We start from the raw sequence: 19939 nt of genomic DNA, 5'->3' as shown, positions 1-19939 counted from the left end.
TCTTGCTGCGCCATCTCTCCCAAAGTCTCAGAAGTGCGCCAGGTCATCTGCGCATGCGCGAAGGAAACTGCCGCGCCCTAAAATACGGACTGCGCCTGGGAAAACTGAAACCCGCCTGCCCATACATGAAATATCAAACTTTTATAACTCCGTGATTTTCGACTGGCACACAAAAACTTTCTTGTGTAATGCCTGATTTTTTGCCCCCGATCATGGAACCTCATTTTTTGGAGAAATTTGCAGACGAGGGCGCAAACCTATTCCAGGCAGTATCAGGACCGCCCCATCGCCATTACCGCCCCGCGATCACAAAAGCCGAAAATCCAGTCCCAAAGCTTTTTTAAAATCCCATTGTTTCCCCCCTCCCCTCCAAAAGATATAAGCATCTTGGGATGTCTTACTATGTTAAAGGTGCTATACAAATACAAGTTGTTGATGTTTAATTTAAGATCTTCCAAGATTTGGACCATCTCATCTATAAAAATTCAAACAGTAAAAAGCCAATAATTCTTTTCTCATTTCGTTGTACAGCAGTTTACTGGGCAGCTTGTACTTCACCATTGTAACACCCATCCAGGTTTCACTTTTAATCCAAGTAAAATTTAACTCAACTTTAAGAACAGGTCACCCAGGTCCTTTAATTGATCTACAAAAAATTAGTGTTGTGAAATCTGTTTCATCTTTGTCTTTGTCTTCATGCTATTAAACAATAGCAAATAATGATCTGTTGGTACAATTCCACAAAGTGGCAGCAAGTGACAGCTTTTGTTATGGACTATTTAAGCATGGCAAACCTTTGCATAATTAGCAACTATAGTTTAAAAAAATACTTTGCTGTCAGATATTATTCTCAAGCTGCCCAGAGATCTCTCATGTAGTTTGTTTGGATCTCTTGAAGCATCTCTGTGGTAAATGCTCACACTGCTTCTCCGCACTGATTGCTTCCACTTGAGCTGGTAAGGCCAGCTCACCCTCATTAACAATGATGCTATTATGTGGATGCATGATTTTATGTTATTATTACCTCATTTCCTTATGATAATTTTTGAAAAGCAGAACAACGGAACAAACAAATATATATTGAATAAGAAAACATCTGATTGCAATTGTTTAAAGTGGAAATGCATTAGGAGTTATAACGGATCATAAGGAGAAATAAAGGATGAGTCAGATAGGAAGGACGTCTTCCTTTTTTCAAAATGGATAATATTGAGATTGCAATAGAGCCTGAGAACTCAATTATTGTTTCAGATTTGGGATCTTTGGCTGTACTTTTGAACCTGTGTAAATGTTATTTTTTGTTTTTATAACCAGGTATGATAGTATAGGACTGCACGGTTACTGCCAGTTCTCCTAGATCATGAGCAGATGTTTTCTGCATGCTGTGTATTACTGTTTTTTTTCCACATTCTTCCTGTTTTGTCATTTGTTTCCATATACACACAAATACATACTGAAATCAGTTAAAGTATCATGGCAATAATGAAAATATTAACATATCTTTATCCCTGAGGATAACATAAAACACAGTTCCTTTATTATTTCCTCCTCCTGCCTCCAACTTTCACACCTCTTCTAGCTGGTGCTGTCTGGGCTAGATATTGCCCTGCTTTTTATAAATGCTGCCTTGAATCCAATCAGCCACTCTCTTGCTCATCAACCGTGGCTCAGTGGGTAGTACTCTTGCCTCAGAGTCAGAAGGTTGTGGGTTCAAGTCCCACTCCTTGGAATTGAGCACAAAAAGATAGGCTGACACTCCAGTGCAGTGCTGAGGGAGTGTTGCATTGTTAGAAGTACTGTCTTTTGGATGAGACATTAAACCGAGTGCTCTCAGGTGGACTTAAAAGATCCCATGAAAATATTTTGAAGAGAGGGGAGCTAACCCCGGTGTCCTGGCCAATATTTATCCCTCAATCAACATCACTAAAACAGATTAACTGGTTATTATCACATCATTGTTTGTGGGAGCTTGCTAGGTGTTAATTGGTTGCTGTGTTTCCTACATTACAACAGTGACTACACTCTAAAAATACTTAATTGGCTGTAAAGCGCTTTGAGACGTCCGGTGGTTGTGAAAGCCGCTATATAAATGCAAGCCTTTCTTTTCTTCCTGTTGTCTACTTCTGTCTGTCTAGTCTTTCTCTCTCAAAAGTTTATCTTTCATTTTGGCTAGCTCTCTTTTGTGTGCTTTTATTCAGCTTTCCTTTCTTTGGTGCTTCAGCGAATAGTCAAAAAGACCAAGGCTTGCTATAGTCGACATTGCCTGCAAAGTACCTTGTTTAGAAGGAACTATTTGAAAATAGCTGTCAAAATTCCTGGAGAAAACGCATGAAGAACATATCTAGGCAAAATGTTACCCTGATATGGAAACATTGTTAAGAAAGAAGAAAGAAAACACTGGTATTTATATAGCACTTTATCATATCTTCAAGACATCCCAAAAATCGCCACATACAATTAATTACTTTGGCATGCAGTCACTGTTATGTAAGCATGTACAGCAGCTATTTTGCATACTTCAAGATCCCACAAAATGAATGACCAACCAATCATTTTTTGTGGTTGGGTTGAGGGAAGAATGTTCGCCAGGACACTGCGAGGAACTCCTGCTCTTCTTCAAATAGTGCCGTGAAAGCATTAATGCCCACCCTTATCAATAGAGAGGCTTTGGTTTAATTATTACTTGTTCAGATTTAAAATGTTGAAACTTATTTTAATTGTAATGTTAAATGGTTTGCACATTAAGGTGAGGGATATTAACGTGAGGGAATGGAGAACTTTTCCATTTCGGGCATCTACTGTCGGCATCAGGTATAGGGCAGCAGTTGCAGAAGAAAGCTCTCGTTAATCTGACCTGACAATACGCTTTACAACTGACTCGCGAAGAACACTCACTGCTGAACCAGTGTGGCATTTCCCACACCAGCTATTCATGGCTATTTGGTATCAATCAGTGTCACATTAAATGCAGTTTTTATGTTGTGAACTGGGTTGAAACTACTCTAAAAACTATTTCACATAGTTGGGGGGGGGGGGATTTTAACCCCAAAAAACAGGCGGGTTGGGGGGGGAGGCGTGTGGAAAGTTGAAGTGTTAAAAATCTGAATCTCGACCAGAACCCGCCTACCTCCGGTTTTATCATTGGCAAGATGATGGCAGGCAGCCAACCCATCCCAGGAGGTGTACTATCCATTTAAATATTATAATGAGGCAGGCATGCATCAAATTTAACTACCATTTTAAATTTAACAGTGGTTGGTTAGGTTTTGAAGGCCTCGTGAAAACTGCCAGCTAATGCAAGGCAAAGACTTCTGGATCCAGGAGGTGAGTGTCTTTACACTTACTTCCTGGACCCAGCATCCCTGCCTAACCCATCTCTGTGATCGGAGACCACCAATGCTCCTCCGCCCCCACCACCCCCACTCCTCCTCCTCTGATGATGATCCTGATGAGCTCCCGGCGCTCCCCCTGTTCCTTCCCACCCCTGCGGGTGGGAATCAGAGGGTTCCAATGTAAATCAGGCCCTGCCATTAAATTCGGCAGGGCCTGTGGGAAACCCATTCTCCCGAGTTTCCCGACCGCTTCCGAGCCCCCACCCACCAAAGTAATTCAGGTCAGTATCTTTACAGCCAATAGCTCCATGAGATTTTTATTCTGGGCTGAAGTTAAACCCAAATCTCAGAAGTGAAAGTGAACCAATGAATTGTATCAACTTGTCTCTAGAATCCTGTTACATTTGTATAGTTAGTGCGAAGCAGGGATTAGGCCATGTGTGAAATTGCATTGTGGCAGAGAGTTAATATCATTGTACGTGATTCCACAAAGTGTGTGGCCAATCTATACACAGTTATTGAATTATACACTGTTGAAGTTTAGTCCAAAGTCAATTCATCTCCTTGTAAAAAAAAAATGACCGCTACCATATTCTCTCCGAAGAGACTCTACATACTTGATTATTCTACACAAGTCTGATCTAATCATTTATTAAGGTGGAAAGAAAGGTATAATGTTTAAAGTGTGACATATTTCCTTGCTGTTGTTGATTGATGATATGACTTTTTAGCATCGATTGTGAAATATTGGCTATCTGCAACATCAATTAAGTTTAGTGGGAAACAATGGCAATTATGAAATGCCATGGCATATCCATCATTTGGTAGTTTCTGGCTTTGATTTTCTTTCTGCTTGCAGAATAACTTAGTAAAATTGAAGTAACTGGATAGATTCCCAGTAAAAGAAATATCATAACTTACTAAAAGTTAAGAACCTTACAATAAAATGTGTTTGTATTATTACTGAACATGCGCTTTTCTAATATCTGTTATATCGCCATATTTATCAAAGTGCAATTCGTCAAATGTCAACAGAAAATTAAAAAATTTTATTTGACCTATTTCTTGTTTGAATCCAAGTAATAAGTTATTGTTATAGTAAGGGTGGATTAACAGCAGTGACCAGCTGGAGGCAACTGTCATGAGGCTATCACTTTGGTGATATCAACTAACTCTGATGAAAACAAGAAATCGTGTAGGACCAAACATAATTCCCTGAGTAACTCCTGTGTAAGTGGTGTTCTACAAATTTAAACCAGCTGAACCTGGGAGCACAGCAAAAGTAAAGGAATAGTGCTGATAATTAAGAGATTTCTCATAACCTCATGCATGCACCAACAACCCTGGAGCAGCAACTGATGACTTACTCTACTTGAAGTTCCACCCAGCCAAAGTCTGGCAGAGACATGAGAAAAAGTGAATGAATCTCAGTTAGTATTAATGCCAACTTTTTGATAGTGCACAATCTCAATGTCCTACGTGATCCTGAGCTGAACTTCAAGCCACATGTCCAATCCACCACGAAGACTATGTATTTCCAACTTCCCAATGTCACCCATCTCTGCACTTCCCTCACCCCTATCCCTGCTGAAATCCAGATCCACTCCTTCATCACCTCCAGGGTCGACTTCTTCAATGCTCTTCTCACCAGCTTTCCGAGTTCCATGCTGCATAAACTCCAATTTATCCAAAACTCTTCAGCCACCTTGGTCCCACATTTCTAGAACTCTCTCTCTCTGCTTCGCTACTTCTCACCATTTCAAAGCTTCCTGAAAACTTAACTTCTGACTATGCCTGCAGTTACCTCCCCCAAGTCCAGGAACAAGAATCGTAGTTTGCCAAACAGGTGAATGATACAAAGTCACTGAGAAAGTGAAGGCTCCATAGAAAACTAAAGCTGCTGATAGTGACAGATAAAACCCAAGCTTTTTGAGAATATCCATTCTAATATGAACTTTTCCACCATCTTTGCCATGTGCTTACTTAATATGGATGTGATCACATGGAATTACATAAATATACAGCACCGAAACAGGCCATTCGGCCAAACTCGTCCATGCCGACATTTATGCTCCATTTGAGCCTCCTCCCATCCTTCCTCATCAGACTCTATCAGCATAACCCTCTATTCCCTTCTCCCTCATATGCTTATCTAGCTTCCCCTTAAATGCATCTATACTATTTGCCTCAATTACTCCCTGTGGTAGTAAGTACCAATTCTCACCACTCTCTGGGTAAAGAAGTTTCTTCTGAATTCCCTATTTGATTTCTTGGTGACTATCTTATATTGGCGGCCTCTAATTTTGTTCTTCCCCACAAGTGGAAACACTCTCTCTATATCTACTCTGTCGAAACTTTTCATAATCATAAAAACCTCTATTAGATCACCCCTCAGCCTTCTCTTTTCACGAGAAAAGAGACCCAGCCTGTTCATCCTTTCCTGATAGGTATAACCTCGCAGTTCTGGTATAATTCTTGTAAATCTTTTTTGCACCCTCTCCAGTGCCTCTATATCCTTTTTATAATATGGCGACCAGAACTGTACACAGTTCTTCAAGCGTGGTCCAACCAAGGCTGAATACAAGTTTAGCATAGCTTCTCTATTTTTCAATTCTAACCTTCTAGAACTAAACCTGAGTGCTTGGTTTGCTTTTTTTAATCATCTTATTAACCTGCATTGCTACTTTTAGTAATTTGTGTATTTTTAATTCAAGATCACTTTGCTCTTTCACCCCAGTTACATTCTTATTTTCCAAGTAATATGTGACCTCCCTATTCTTCCTACCAAAATGCAATACCTCACACTTATCTATACTGAACTTCATGTGCCATTATATGCCCATTCTGCAAGTTTATTAATGTTTTGTAATTTGTTTCAGTCCTTCTCCATATTGGCTACCCACCAAAATTTGGTATCGCCTGCAAATTTAGAAATTGTGTCTTTGATTCCACAGTCTAAATCAGTAATATAAATTGTGAACAACAGTGGTCCCAGGACTGATCCTTGTGGGGTCTCCTCCCCACCTTCTGCCACTCTAAATACGTACTCCTTATCCCATCTCTATGCTTTCTATCTTGCTTACTATCCATTCTGCTACTTGTCCCCTGACTCCACATGATCTGATTTTTTCATTAGTTTTTTATGTGGTACCTTATCAAAGGTCTTTTCTAAATCTAGATAGATTACATCTACTGTATTACCCTTGTCTCCTCTCTCTGTTACCTCTTCAAAGAAGGGTCAGGTGAGGGGAAATTTAGATCAATGAAATAGACAAGTGTAGTGATATGAGTAAGAACAAGCAGAGTATGACAGGAAGGGACAGAGAGTTTAATGGTAGCAGTGCAGCAGAGAATAAGATCAAAGCAGGGAATAATGGTAAAACAAATTAAATCAAAGGCTCTTTATCGAATGCATGAAGCATTTGTAACAAGATAGATGAACTAGTGGCACAAATCAAGATAAATGGGTTTGATCTAGTAGCCATTATAGAGACGTGGTTACAAGGTGACCAAGGTTGGGAACTAAATGTTCCAGGGTACTTGACATTTCGAAAAGACAGGCTGAATGGTAAAGGAAGGGGTGGTAGCCCTGATAACAAAGGGTGACATAAGGACAGTAGTGAGAAAGGATCTTGGCTCAGAAGATCAGGAAGTAGAATCAGTATGGGTGGAGATAAGGAATAACAAGGGGCAGAAACCACTGGTGGGAGTAGTATACAGGCCCCTAACAGCAGCTATGCCATTGGACAGAATATTAATCAAGAAGTAGTACGAGCTTGTAACAAAGGTAATGCAATAATCATGGGGGACTTTAATCTTCATATATGCTGGACATCAAATTGCCAAAGGTAGTCTGGAGAACGATTTCATGGAATGCATTCGGGACTGTTTCCTAGAACAATATGTCATGAAACCAACCAGGGAACAAGCTATTTTAGATCTTGTATTGTGTAATGAGACAGGGTTAATTAGCAATCTTATAGTAAAGGATCCTCTGGGGCACAGTACGATAGCATTTCACATTATGTTTGAGAGTGATTTGCCTAAATCTGAAACTACAGTCTTAACTTTAAATCAAGCCATTAACATAGGTATGAGGGGCAAGTTGGCTCAGGTAGATTGGAAAAAGAGTTTACAATGTATGGCAGTTGATAAGCAGTGGCTAGCAATTAAATAAATATTTCAAAATTCTCAATAAAAATACATTCCATTGAGAAATAAAACTACACAGGAAAAGTGATCTATCCATGGCTAAAGAAGTTAACGATAGCATTAGCTAGAAAGAAGAAGCATATAATGTTGCAAAGAATAATAGTAAGCCTGAGGATTGGGAGAGTTTCAGAAACCAGAAAAGGATGACCACAAAATTGATCAAAAGGGAAAAATAGACTACAAGAGAAAACTAGCAAGAAATATAAAAATAGATTGTATGAGCTTCTACAAATATGTAAAAAGGAAGAGAGTAGCAAAAGTAAACATTGGTCCCTTAGAGGCTGATAAAAAAGAAATTATTATGAGGAATAAGGAAATGGCAGAAACATTAAATAAATATTTTGTATCTGTCTTCACAGTAGAAGATGCAAAAAGCATACATAAGATGGTGGGGAACCAAGGGTCTAATGAGGGTGAGAAACTTAATGGTGCTGGGATTCCGATGTCCCGGGTCCGTACGAAATTTCTACGGACCCGGGAAGGCATTGGAAAAGCCGGTTTTCGGCACGCAATGTGCATGCGCTGAAAACCGGCTTTTCCGATCTGTCAAATTTCTAGCTTGACAGATCATCCGCAGATCGGGAGCGAGGACACTTGCAGGGCAAGATTTCCGATATTTACGGATATCTTGCCCAGCAAATGTCCTCAAAAATCTTGCGCCTGAAAAAGCAGGCATATAGCCTACTTTTACAGGCTCAAGTGTTTAAAAATTCACAAAACCATTATAAAATAAAGTTAGAAAAACACATTTTATTCTTAAAAACCCTCCCTACCATGGTAAGTTTATTTTTAACCATAATTTAAAAAAATATTTTAAAAATCGGGAAAATATTTTATTTTTATAAGACATAATAACTTTAATGTCAATTAATTTTAAATATGTGTGGTCTGTTTTTTATTTTTTATTATTTTGTGTGATTGCTTTTGTTCCCATTACTAGTACTGAGAACTCGTAGATATGCGAGTCTCAGTGCTATTAATGGGAACCTATGAAATACTTACCTGATTGGCTGAGCAGTCATACATGACTGCATCTTCTGCACGGGAGCACGCTTCACAGCGCGGGAGGAGAAGGCCTCCCCATTGGAAATCGGGGCGCCTCCTATACCACCAGGTAAATTCGTAAAAAATATCCAGCAAGGAGGCAATTGCCTGTGGGAAGACCCTCAGAGGAATTTCTGGGCCAATGTAATTAATATAAGTAGAGAAAAAGTACTAGAGAAACTGGAGCCAACAAATCCACTCGACCTGACGGCCTACACCCTAGAGTTCTAAAAGAGGTGGCTACAGAGATAATGGATGCATTGATTTTCATCTTTCAAAATTTCCTAGATTCTAGAACAGTCTCAGCAGATTGGAAGGTAGCAAATGTAACACCACTATTCAAGAAAGGAGGGAGAGAGAAAACAGGGAACTATAGGCCAGTTTGCCTAATATCAGTCTTCGAGAAAATGCTGGAATCCATTGTTAAGGAAGTGGTATCAGGCACTTAGAAAATCAAACATGATTAAGCAGAATCAACATGGTTTTCTGAAAGGAAAATTGTGTTTGATAAATTTATTAGAATTTTTTGAGGATGTAACTAGCAGGGTAGATAAAGAGGAACCAATGGATGAAGTATATTTGGATTTCCAAAAGGCGTTTGATAAGGTGCCTTATATAAAGTTATTACACAAGATAAAGGATCATGGGATTAAAGGTAATGTATTAGCATGGATAGAGGATTGCTTAACGGACAGAAAACAAAGAGTAGGGATAAATGGGTCTTTTTCAGGTTGGCAGGCTGTAACTAGTGGGGTGTAGCAAGGAACAGTGCTGGGACCTCAGCCATTTACAATCTATAGTAATGACCTACATGAAGGGACCGAGTGTAATGTTTCCAAGTTTGCTGATGATACAAAGCTAGGTAGGACAGTAAGCCGCGAGGAGAATACAAAGTGTCTTCAAAGGGATATAGATAGACTAAGTGAGTGGGCAATAAGGTGGCAGATCAAGTATAATGTAAGGAAATGTGAGGTTATTGACTTTGGTAGGAAGGAAGAATAGAAAAACAAAATATTTTTTAAATGGTGAGAAACTTTTAAATGTTGGTGTACAGAGAGATTTGGCTGTTCTTGTGCATGTAACATGGAAAGCTAGCATGCAGGTACAGGTTGAACCTCCCTTATCCGGAACCCTCGGGACCTGGCCTGTTCTGGATAAGGGATTTTTCTGGATGAGGGGTCGTCGCGTTAAATTGGATGGTACAGGTACTGAGCAAGGGATATCAGGGTTGACTGGCTTGGAGCTGGGAATGTGGCAGAGCGATCACGGTGTTGGGGGGGGGGGGGGGGGGGCGGTTTCGGAGGGCAGTGGATTGCGGGGTCAGGCCAGCGACTGCGAGCATCGGCAGCGAGGTAGGACTTCAATTTGTTCAATTTGTTAACGTCGGAGTTCTGCGCATGCAATCACTCGGTGGCCGGGAATGGTTCTGGATGAGGGGTGGTTCCGGATAAGGGAGTTCTGGATAAGGGACATTCAACTTGTACAGCAAGCAATAAAGAAGGCAAATGGCATGTTGCCCTTTATTACAAGGGGTTGGAGTATAAGAGTAACGAAGTCTTGCTACAATTGTACAGGACCTTGGTGAGATCACACCTGGAGTATTGTGCACAGTTTTGGTCTCTGAATCAGCAGCAAGAATACGGAGTTTCTAGCAGAAACCAAAAACGATGACTTCGATCTTCCCAAAGTTTAACTGGAAGAAATTGCACCGCATGCAAAATTGAATGTCATACAAGCAGTCTGACAAAACAGAAGTGGCAGAGGGGTCAAGAGAGGTGATGAAAATATAAAGCTGGATATTGTTAATGTACATGTGGAAGTTGACACCGTGGCCTAGAAATTTGAGCGTGCCCAAATATGGGCACACAGGGAATAACCCCAATACACTCATAAAATAAATGCAACAGCTGAACTCGCAGGAAACTCGAGTGTAATGACAGTGTAACTGTTTAACAGCACTCTACAGACTTCGGTCTTCAGCACAACCCTGGGAGACTGACAGGTATACTTAAAGCAAGTGTGTTCTCTCTCAGTGCGGCTCAAATCTCTCCACGGCATCTCTATGAGCTGTATCTTTATTCTATGTTCACACCAGTGGGGCATTGCAGCTGGCAACTATCAGCATCATCATGCTCAGTGGGTAACAATGCCAAAGAGATAGGAGGAGAATTGTGAACCTTTCTAAGGAGAACCTTGTTGTCCTCTTGCAAGAGGTGAAGAAGAGACACAGACTGCTGGCATTACGCTCGTGTAACATAGAAACATAGAAAATAGGTGCAGGAGTAGGCCATTCGGCCCTTCGAGCCTGCACCACCATTCAACATGATCATGGCTGATCATTTACCTCAGTACCCCCTTCCCGCTTTCTCTCCATACCCCTTGATCCCTTTAGCCGTAAGGGCCACATCTAAAATATCTTGAATATATCCAATGAACTGGCATCAACGACTCTCTGCGGCAGGGAATTCCACAGCTTAACAACTCTCTGAGTGAAGAAGTTTCTCCTCATCTCAGTCCTAAATGGCCTACCCCTTATCCTAAAACTGTGTCCCCTGGTTCTGGACTTCCCCAACATTGGGAACATTCTTCCCGCATCTAATCTGTCCCGTCCTGTCAGAAACTTATACATTTCTATGAGATCCCCTCTCATCCTTCTAAACTCCAGTGAATAAAGGCCCAGTTGATCCAGACTCTCCTCATATGTCAGTCCAGCCATCCCTGGAATCAGTCAGGTGAACCTGCGCTGCACTCCCTCAATAGCAAGAACGTCCTTCCTCAGAATAGGAGACCAAAACTGAACACAATATTCCAGGTGAGGCCTCACCAAGGCCCTGTACAATTGCAGTAAGATCTCCCTGTTGCTATACTCAAATCCCCTAGCTATGAAGGCCAACATGCCATTTGCCTTCTTCACCACCTGCTGTACCTGCATGGCAACTTTCAATGACTGATGAACCATGACACCCAGGTCTCATTGCACCTCCCCTTTTCCTAATCTGCTGCCATTCAGATAATATTCTGCCTTCGTGTTTTTGCTACCAAAGTGGATAACCTCACATTTATCCACATTATACTGCACCTGCCATGCATTTGTCCACTCTCCTAACCTGTCTAAATCACCCTGCAGCCTCTTAGCATCCTCCTCACAGCTCACACTGCCACCCAGTTTAGTGTCATCTGCAAACTTGGAGATATTACCCTCAGTTCCTTCATCCAAATCATTAATGTATATTGTGAAGAGCAGGGGTCCCAGCACTGAGCCATGCGGTACTCCACTAGTTACTGCCTCCCATTCCGAAAGGGACCCGTTTATCCCGATTCTCTGTTTCCTGCCTGCCAACCAATTCTCTATCCACGCCAGTACATTACCCCCAATACCATGTGCCTTGATCTTGTACACCAATCTCTTATGTAGGTACCTTGTCAAAGGCCTTTTGAAAGTCCAAATACACCACATTCACTGGTTCTCCCTTGTCCACTCTACTAGTTACATCCTCAAAAAATTCCAGAAGATTGGTCAAGCATGATTTCCCTTTCATAAATCCATGCTGACTTGGACTGATCCTGTCACCGCTTTCCAAATGCGCTGCTATTTCATCCTTAATAATAGATTCCAACATTTTCCCCACTACTGACTTCAGGCTAACCGGTCTATAATTATCCGTTTTCTCTCTCCCTCCTTTTTAAAAAAGTGGTGTTACATTAGCTACCCTCCAGTCCATAGGAACTGATCCAGAGTCGATAAGACTGTTGGAAAATGATTACCAATGCATTCACTATTTCTAGGGCCACCTCCTTAAGTACTCTGGGATGCAGACAATCAGGCCCTGGGGATTTATCGGCCTTCAATCCCGTCAATTTCCCCAACACAATTTCCCGACTAATAAGGATATCCTTCAGTTCCTCCTTCTCACTAGACCCTCGGTCCCCGAGTACATCAAGCTTGGGGAGAAGTGATAACTCCCTTATTTCCAGGACAGTATAGAGCAGTGCAGGTAAAAAATCACCAGGTCTGGGAAGGTAAGGCACTCACAGTGCCAATCTGGGCACTATCACACTCTTCGCCCTCTTAAACAGTAACAGTACCAACAGTCTAACTCCCTAGCCTGCTCTATACTACACACCTCCACACCACACAAACACTCTAACATCTTCACACCCCCCGCACCCCCACCCCACATCTTTCATTTCACCTCTCCCATTACATTCACCGCATACTCCTCCGCTGCCAGCCCTCCCCTCATTTACTTATGTTTTTGCAGGAGAAACTGGTGCACAACTCGAGGCAGAGGCAGGCCACAGGAGGGAGATGGCCAACATCCCAACACTGCACCCACTCACCGCCCCCACCCCACTCCCCATGAGAAAAAGGCCATGGGCCTCATGAGGATACACTCCATCACAACTGCGCAAGGGCTGGCAGTCAGGGTCATCGCACCAGGTCCAGGTGAGTAACTCAGCACCTCTAATGTCATCCGACCAGCTCTAGCTGCACACACGCACATACAATCATCCATCCCTGTGTCTACTTCATCCCGAGGGGCTCAAGCTCATTCCTTCTCAAAATCGGCCATTTTTTCCTGCACATCCACCACAGTCACGGGGGCCGCAGGAAGGAGGACAAGAAATCCTGGCAACAAGAAGAGCCAAGCCATTTCAGCCCATCTGCCTCTGGCCCAAAGCATTCCCACAGATGACATTGACATTGGCTTCTGTTCTCACAGACACCAGCTCAGGGACTTTCACCTAAGGGGATTTAGATAATGAATGGGGAATTGGCACCAAGTGAGCTACTGAGCATGGGTGATCTAGAGGAGTGGGAGGTGGGTGAGAACGTGCCATCTTCCTCGTGAAGGTGGAGAAGAAAGCTACCAATGACGACAGAAAGAAGAATGTTGAGGAACATCAGAATAATCTCGCAGGATGTGTAACAATTAGTAGGTGTGACTGTTATCTCTCCTTTGCAGAAGCATCTCAGAAGGTTTCTTCTGAGCTCAACATGCTACTGATGAAATCCTTCCTACATTATCATGGCATAGAGTGGTACACCCATGATGATTCGGTCTGATTGTGGGTTTGGGGGGTGGGGAAAGTCAGTAGTTCCAAAATGTATTCCTAGGAGAAAGGAAAGCACTGCTTTGAAATGAAGTGCAGGTGCCAGTGATTTAAAAATGTAAAGGAAGGGGTTAAAAACATTTAATCAGAAGCCTGTAATTAGTAAGTGAAATTGGACCCCTCTTCACGTCACCAACTCCTCATTTACACATAAAGGGAGCTATTAGACCATTGTTTTTTTGCAGGAGAGGGGCGTAAAGTCACACCATTTGCAAGAGTGGCGTAAACCAAGGAAACTTCCATGTACTTGAACAGTGCAGCAATGCAAATGAGAGCCTGAGGGGTTTTGACAGGCAGAAGATTCGCACAATTAAAAAGATCAAGGAAATTTATATTTAGCGCAATAGCGGCATGTATGCGGCATAATATGCAAATTCCCCCATACTTTTGGCACACAAACAGCATAACTCCCCTACCTCGTCTCCTTCCAATTACCCATCCCCATTTGGAACTTTCCAATTTTCCAATATCTAGTCCATCCTTGCCAGTGAGTAAAAACATTCCACACTGCACTGGGTGTAGAAACAAAGGACCTGCATTCATATAGCACCTTTTACGTCCTCAGGATGTCCCAGAGCTTTTGAATAAGTTACTTTTGAACTGTGGTAACTGTTATTTTGTAGGCAAATGCGGCAGCCAATCTGTGCACAGCAAAATACTGCAAACAGTAGTGAAGGAAATGGCCAATTTAACTGGTTTGTGGAAGTGCCAATTGAGGAATAACTGTTAGCCAGGATACCAGAAGAATTCCCCTGCTCTTCTTTAAATCGTGCCATGAATCTTTTACACCCACCTAGATGGGCCCTCAGTTTAACATCTGTTCCAAAAGACAGCGTCTCCGACAAAGCAGCATGACCTCAAGTACTCAAGTTCCTGCAGTGGAACTTGATCCCACAACCTTCTGACTCAAAGGCAAGAGTCTTACCATTGGACCAGCCTGACAGGACACTAAAAGTAAAAATGACCATCTTTCAATCTCATTGAAATAGCATATTTGCCAACTAAAGTTACAGAATTGGGAAAGTCCCTGGTCAGAGGGTGAGGGGAGGTCACAGGTATCCTTGTTGTGTCAGACAGAGCACTTTAAAAAGTTTTTTAAAAGCATTTGGCCTGGATGGTACCTGCAGGCTTAAAGCCATGCAGCCAATAGTCCAGCCCACGGTTAAAATACTGAGCTCCTTCCAATTACATCATTGGGACGCGGCTTGGCCATGTAAATTAGGCCCCCACTTTTCTGTGGCGGGCGGCCTTGTCGTGCCTGATTTCAGGATATTCAAAATGGTGGTGGTATGGGGGCCATGGGAACATGGCGTAACCTCCCCCCACCTTCATAACCCCCCACATTGCTCCTGCCAGGCGTATGGGATTAAAATGCTCCCTTAGAAAAAATAAATGACAAAAGATATTCAGTGACTCTCCCACCTTTCAGAAGCACTTTGCCTCCTGTCACAGTGCACTCTGCTCCCTCCTTCACAAAATCACCCTCTTCCCTTCATTGACTCACTCTCCCCCCCTTTCACAAATCTACTCTCCACTCTCTCAAACACATCTAACTGCCAGTCAGATCTCCAGCTCCAACTCGGGGAAGGAACTGCCTATTATGCAGGCAGGAATTCCTGATCTGGCAAAAACTATGGCAAAACCAAGAATTCCCGCATATCATGATGATGCAAAAGGTTAAAGCCCAGCTAGGAGGCAAGCAATCAGCTGGTGCACTTCGACAGTTAATTTGTCGTCCTAAGGAGGAAAAGATGAATCTGTGGAATTCTCTGCCCAAGGAAGCAGTTGAGGCTAGCTCATTGAATGTGTTCAAGTCACAGATAGATAGATTTTTAACCAATAAGGGAATTAAGGGTTAAGGGGAGAGGGCGGGTAAGTGGAGCTGAGTCCACGGCCAGATCAGCCATGATCTTATTGAATGGCGGAGCAGGCTTGAGGAGCTAGATGGCCTACTCATGTTCCTAATTCTTATGTTCTTATAGGAGCATCCAGTCGTGCCCCGGTAACTGCCCCCAAAGGAAGTGGAGTGTGGGAAATTGCACTCCGCTTCCATTGAGGGGCGGTAAGGCCAATTCTGCGGCGGGAGCAGGACTTCCACGCTGGGGGCTAAAATTCCCGGCCCCAGAAGGTTACCGCCCCCAAGATGGGAACTTGTGCGGGGAGGCAGAGGGAAGATGAGGGGAGACGGGGGCGGGGGATGGAGGGGAGAGTGGTGGAGGTGGGAGGCGGAGAAACCCAGGGCGGGGGACAGGAGGGGCCACATTGCAGCGGAGGTCTGGGGGGGGCGAAGTGTGTTGGAGGGGCGGGCCTGGGGGCTCTGTGCCTCGGTGCGGGGAGTGTTCAGAGTGGGGTGGATGGGTTGACTGCGCAGATGGCGGTTGGTGGATGTGGTGTGGTTGGCGTCGCGGGGGCGTGGCTCCGGGGTGGCTGGGGCTGGGGGCTCGATATCCGGGGGTGTTCGGCATTTGGGAAGGATTCTGACGGGACGGGGCGAGTTGGGTGCGGCGGGGGGGGGGGGGGGGGGCGGTGTTCCCGGTGTTGGGTGGGTCCGGAGCCGGGGTGGAGGGGTGAGCTCTTGGGATGGGGGGTGGGCTGTTTGGGGCTGGGATGGGGAGAGACTTCTTCACTCGGGGAGTTGTTGGCCTGTGGGGTTCCCTGCCGCGGAGAGTTGTTGATGCCACTTCATTGGACGTGTTCGGGAGGGAGTTGGATGTGGTCCTTGCGGCTGGGGGGGGGTCGGGGGGATGTAGAGGGGGCGTGGGAGGGGGAGGTGCCATGATCTTGTTGAATGGCGGTGCAGGCTCGAACGGCCGAATGGCCTACTCCTGCATCTATTTTCTATGTTTCTATGTTTCTATGTTTGTAGTTCATATATGCCTGCCTAATCTTAACACATACCATACTTAACATTTCCCTAGCTTTACTCATAGCAAAATAGTTGATTGCATTATTGTGCTTGTTTATCTGTGTTACTGCCAGTTACTAACTCAGGTGCAACTACATCCCCAGGATACTGTGAGAATAGATCCTGTGATCCTAGTCATGCCCAGTCAGCTTCAGGCACCCTAATGGCAAATGTTGTACACGAAAGCAGCCTTAATGCAGTCGGGCCTTTGTGAAAAAAGTAAAACTGCATTCAGATGTGGGCGGTTTGATGGCTTTCAAAAGCACCACCCCCTGTGGAGCTAGGCCATGGCTAGAGGGGTATCAGTGTTGGTGCTGGAACCCAAAGCCCCAACAGGGCCCCCTCACCTCGCAGCCGTCATTATAACTGTTGATCTGGAAGGCACTTAATGCTGCTGTGTTGTACGTAGGGGAGCTGCTGATTTAAATAAAGAATTCAGACCTGCATTTAATAAAGAGAGTTAATTAGTATAATGGAATAAAATGGCTACTTTGTGTCGCATTGACATTGAATTGCCAGCTCGTCTGCCTCCACTTTGGCAGAACACCATTTTTCCGCAATTTCCGCAGCTCTTCCTCTTAAATGACAGCAGAAGAACCCCGGCGGATATTCCCCCTCATTTTCTCTACATATTAAAGATATGATAGCCTGCTAATGTGCCAGCTAATTTGCTGAGGTTCATTGTTTGGCAATGCTTCCGTATTCCTTCAACTATTCAATTATTGTATTTAATGTGTGAACTGTGGGTGATCTGCACATTTAGGAGGGAGTGTTTTATTTTTCTGTTATTGCAGAACAAACTTCCATATATATATATATATAATAAGCAGTTTTCTAATCCTTCATTAAATTCATGTATATGGTGTTAGCAAGTGGCAAGAATATTTTGTATTGACCCTGTTAACATGTAGGTTTTTTTAATCTCCATATTACAAAAAGGATATAGAAGCACTGGAGAAAATGCAAAAAAGATTTATAAGGTTGATACCAGAACTAAGAGGGTACAACTATCAGGAGAGACTGAACAGCTGGAACATTTTTCTCCAGAAAAGAGAAGACTGAGAGGTGACCTGATAGAGGTCTTTATAATTATGAAGGTATTCGAAAGGGTAGACATAGAGAAGATGTTTCCACTTATGCGGAGTCCAAAACTAGGGGGATAAATATAAGATAGTCACTCATAAATCCAATAACAATTCAGGAGAAATTTCTTTGCTCAGAGAGTGGTGAGAATGTGGCACACTGCATGGAGTGGTTGAGGTGAATAGTATAGATGCATTTAAGGGAAAGATAAATAAGTATGAAGGAGAAAAGAATAGAAGAATATGCTGATAGGATGAGATGAAGTAAGGTGGGAGTAGGCTCGTGTGGAGCACAAACAACGGCATAGAACTGTCGGGCCAAATGGCCTGTTTCTGCGCTGTTCGATGTAATTCTATATAATTAAGTATTTGTATTTAACACACTGGGTTTACTTTGACTTTGTGCAATAGTGTAAAATGGATGATAGCGGATCAGCCACCCATTAGACATCTGTCCTGATTTTCATTTCTATAGAAGCCAACAGAAATAAAAATTGTGAAAGATGTACAACAGGCGACTGATTCATTATTGCCCGGTTTATGCTATCGGCCAAAGTCAAAATTGCCTCCAATGTGTTCTCAACCACGACGTACATAGTTTTGATACATAAATCAGCTTTGATCCTGTATACGGTGCCATCAAGGACCTGAGTGGTACAGTGGGAGACTCCTGAAGGGAACAAGCTAGGCAAGGTCCTGCCATGACTAGCTGTGGCTCCCAGAAATCCTAAGGATAGATCTGAAGGTATATTAAGAATGCATACATGTACACTGCATAAAACTTGCAATTAACTGTATGATTAAAGTGTTGCTGTATTTTAGGTTATCATTTTTGAGAGCGTGCTCTGGATATACAATATACTCTATTCAATTCATGCCTGTCAGGGGGCCATGCAAAATCCATGATTTAAAGGAACTGCAAAATAAAGGCAGTCAGAAATGCACTCTTTTCATACTTCTCGGTCAGACTGATTAACATCTTACCATATTTTCATAATAGTTTAGTGAATACTCAATTTAGAACATACTTTATTTATTTTCTTTCACACTTCTCAGCTAGACCTCATTGTACTTTCAGAATACATAATTTGAGGAAAGTTCAATCTGGAGTGCACTTAATTTGTTTTACTTTCGCAGCTCTCAGTTAGATCGTTTTAAATAAACAGCGTCCAACCCAAATTCATTACTCAAGCAGTAAAGAGTTAGTCAGTTATACCTTAAAAGAAGCATACTACTTGACCTTTCCACATTTCAAATTTTACTACATTTCAAAACTCACTAGTTTTACATTTTAAACATCATCAACAACTTGCGAATGTCTAAGAGAGTTTAAAAAATCAGTAGAGAATCTGTTATTCATCAATTGTGAAATATTTGAAGGATGTATGACTATGTTAACTCTTCTGACCTATCTCACTTTAAAATGCCGTAGAGATGATAGATTTATGTGATTGAGTTATTGCAGCAGGCTCCAGCCTAAGTGTATAATGAATTCAATCATAATAGAACAGGGGGAAAAAAAGTAAAACCATACCTTTTCCCTGACCTTTCGACCTCTTCTGATTGGTGGAAGCAGATCGGAGTGAAATCTGTAACAAAATGCACACGTATCTATAACCACCACAATAAACCCGAGGTCGGCATCCATTGTCTTGCCACTTATTTTATTCCCATGTTCAGTAGCCAGCTCATTTATTAATCTGGGAACCATTTCAAGTTCTTCCCCTCTGCTCTATAACATTTCGAAAGTCATTAAATTTGATAAATATCAACAGGCAACATATAAATGCCATACTGGTCAAAATAAATTGAAGAGAACTAACAAAATGGCAGCTTTGTGTAACTAACATTATAAATGCTTTACAAGAACAATAAGGTCCCTTATCCGCATGTAAAAATATCAAATAAATTAACACGGATTTCCTAGGAGGGTAATCAAGTGATAACTGTGTGTAACCAAAAGCAAGCAATGAATAAATTTACAAGTAGCTTTAACCATTTACATGAAGTGAAGAGGAATCACTGTGGCTTGGATCAAAGTTTTCTCTCATTCACTTTGTAGCCAACCAAGCTCTCAATCACCTCTCCTAACTCTCCCACAAACGCTCAGCTTCTGTCCCTTTTTCCTCTGTGACCCACGTTGGCACATTTCTCGACGCTAAAGGTGCTTTAAAAAGAAAGTTGTTATGTTGTGCACCTGCCATGAGGTCCGAGAATTTCTGTATGGTGGACTCTGTCCATGCACGGGG

General features: G+C 42.6%; 1 protein-coding gene across 1 annotated transcript in view; it reads right to left on the bottom strand.

Annotated features, from left to right (window-relative positions):
• The window catches only part of LOC139266767 (doublecortin domain-containing protein 2), a 233875-nt gene that overhangs the window by 63390 nt on the left and 150546 nt on the right, over positions 1–19939 (bottom strand). Inside the window, exon 6 of the mRNA XM_070884359.1 lies at positions 19225–19279. Coding sequence (XP_070740460.1) covers positions 19225–19279 — 55 coding nt within the window. The remainder of the gene's footprint in view (positions 1–19224; positions 19280–19939) is intronic.

This window comes from Pristiophorus japonicus, chromosome 7 (assembly GCF_044704955.1).
Source record: "Pristiophorus japonicus isolate sPriJap1 chromosome 7, sPriJap1.hap1, whole genome shotgun sequence".
Taxonomy (NCBI): Eukaryota; Metazoa; Chordata; class Chondrichthyes; family Pristiophoridae; genus Pristiophorus; species Pristiophorus japonicus.
Note: the sequence above shows the minus strand (reverse complement) of the source record. Positions and strands in the feature narration are given on the sequence as shown.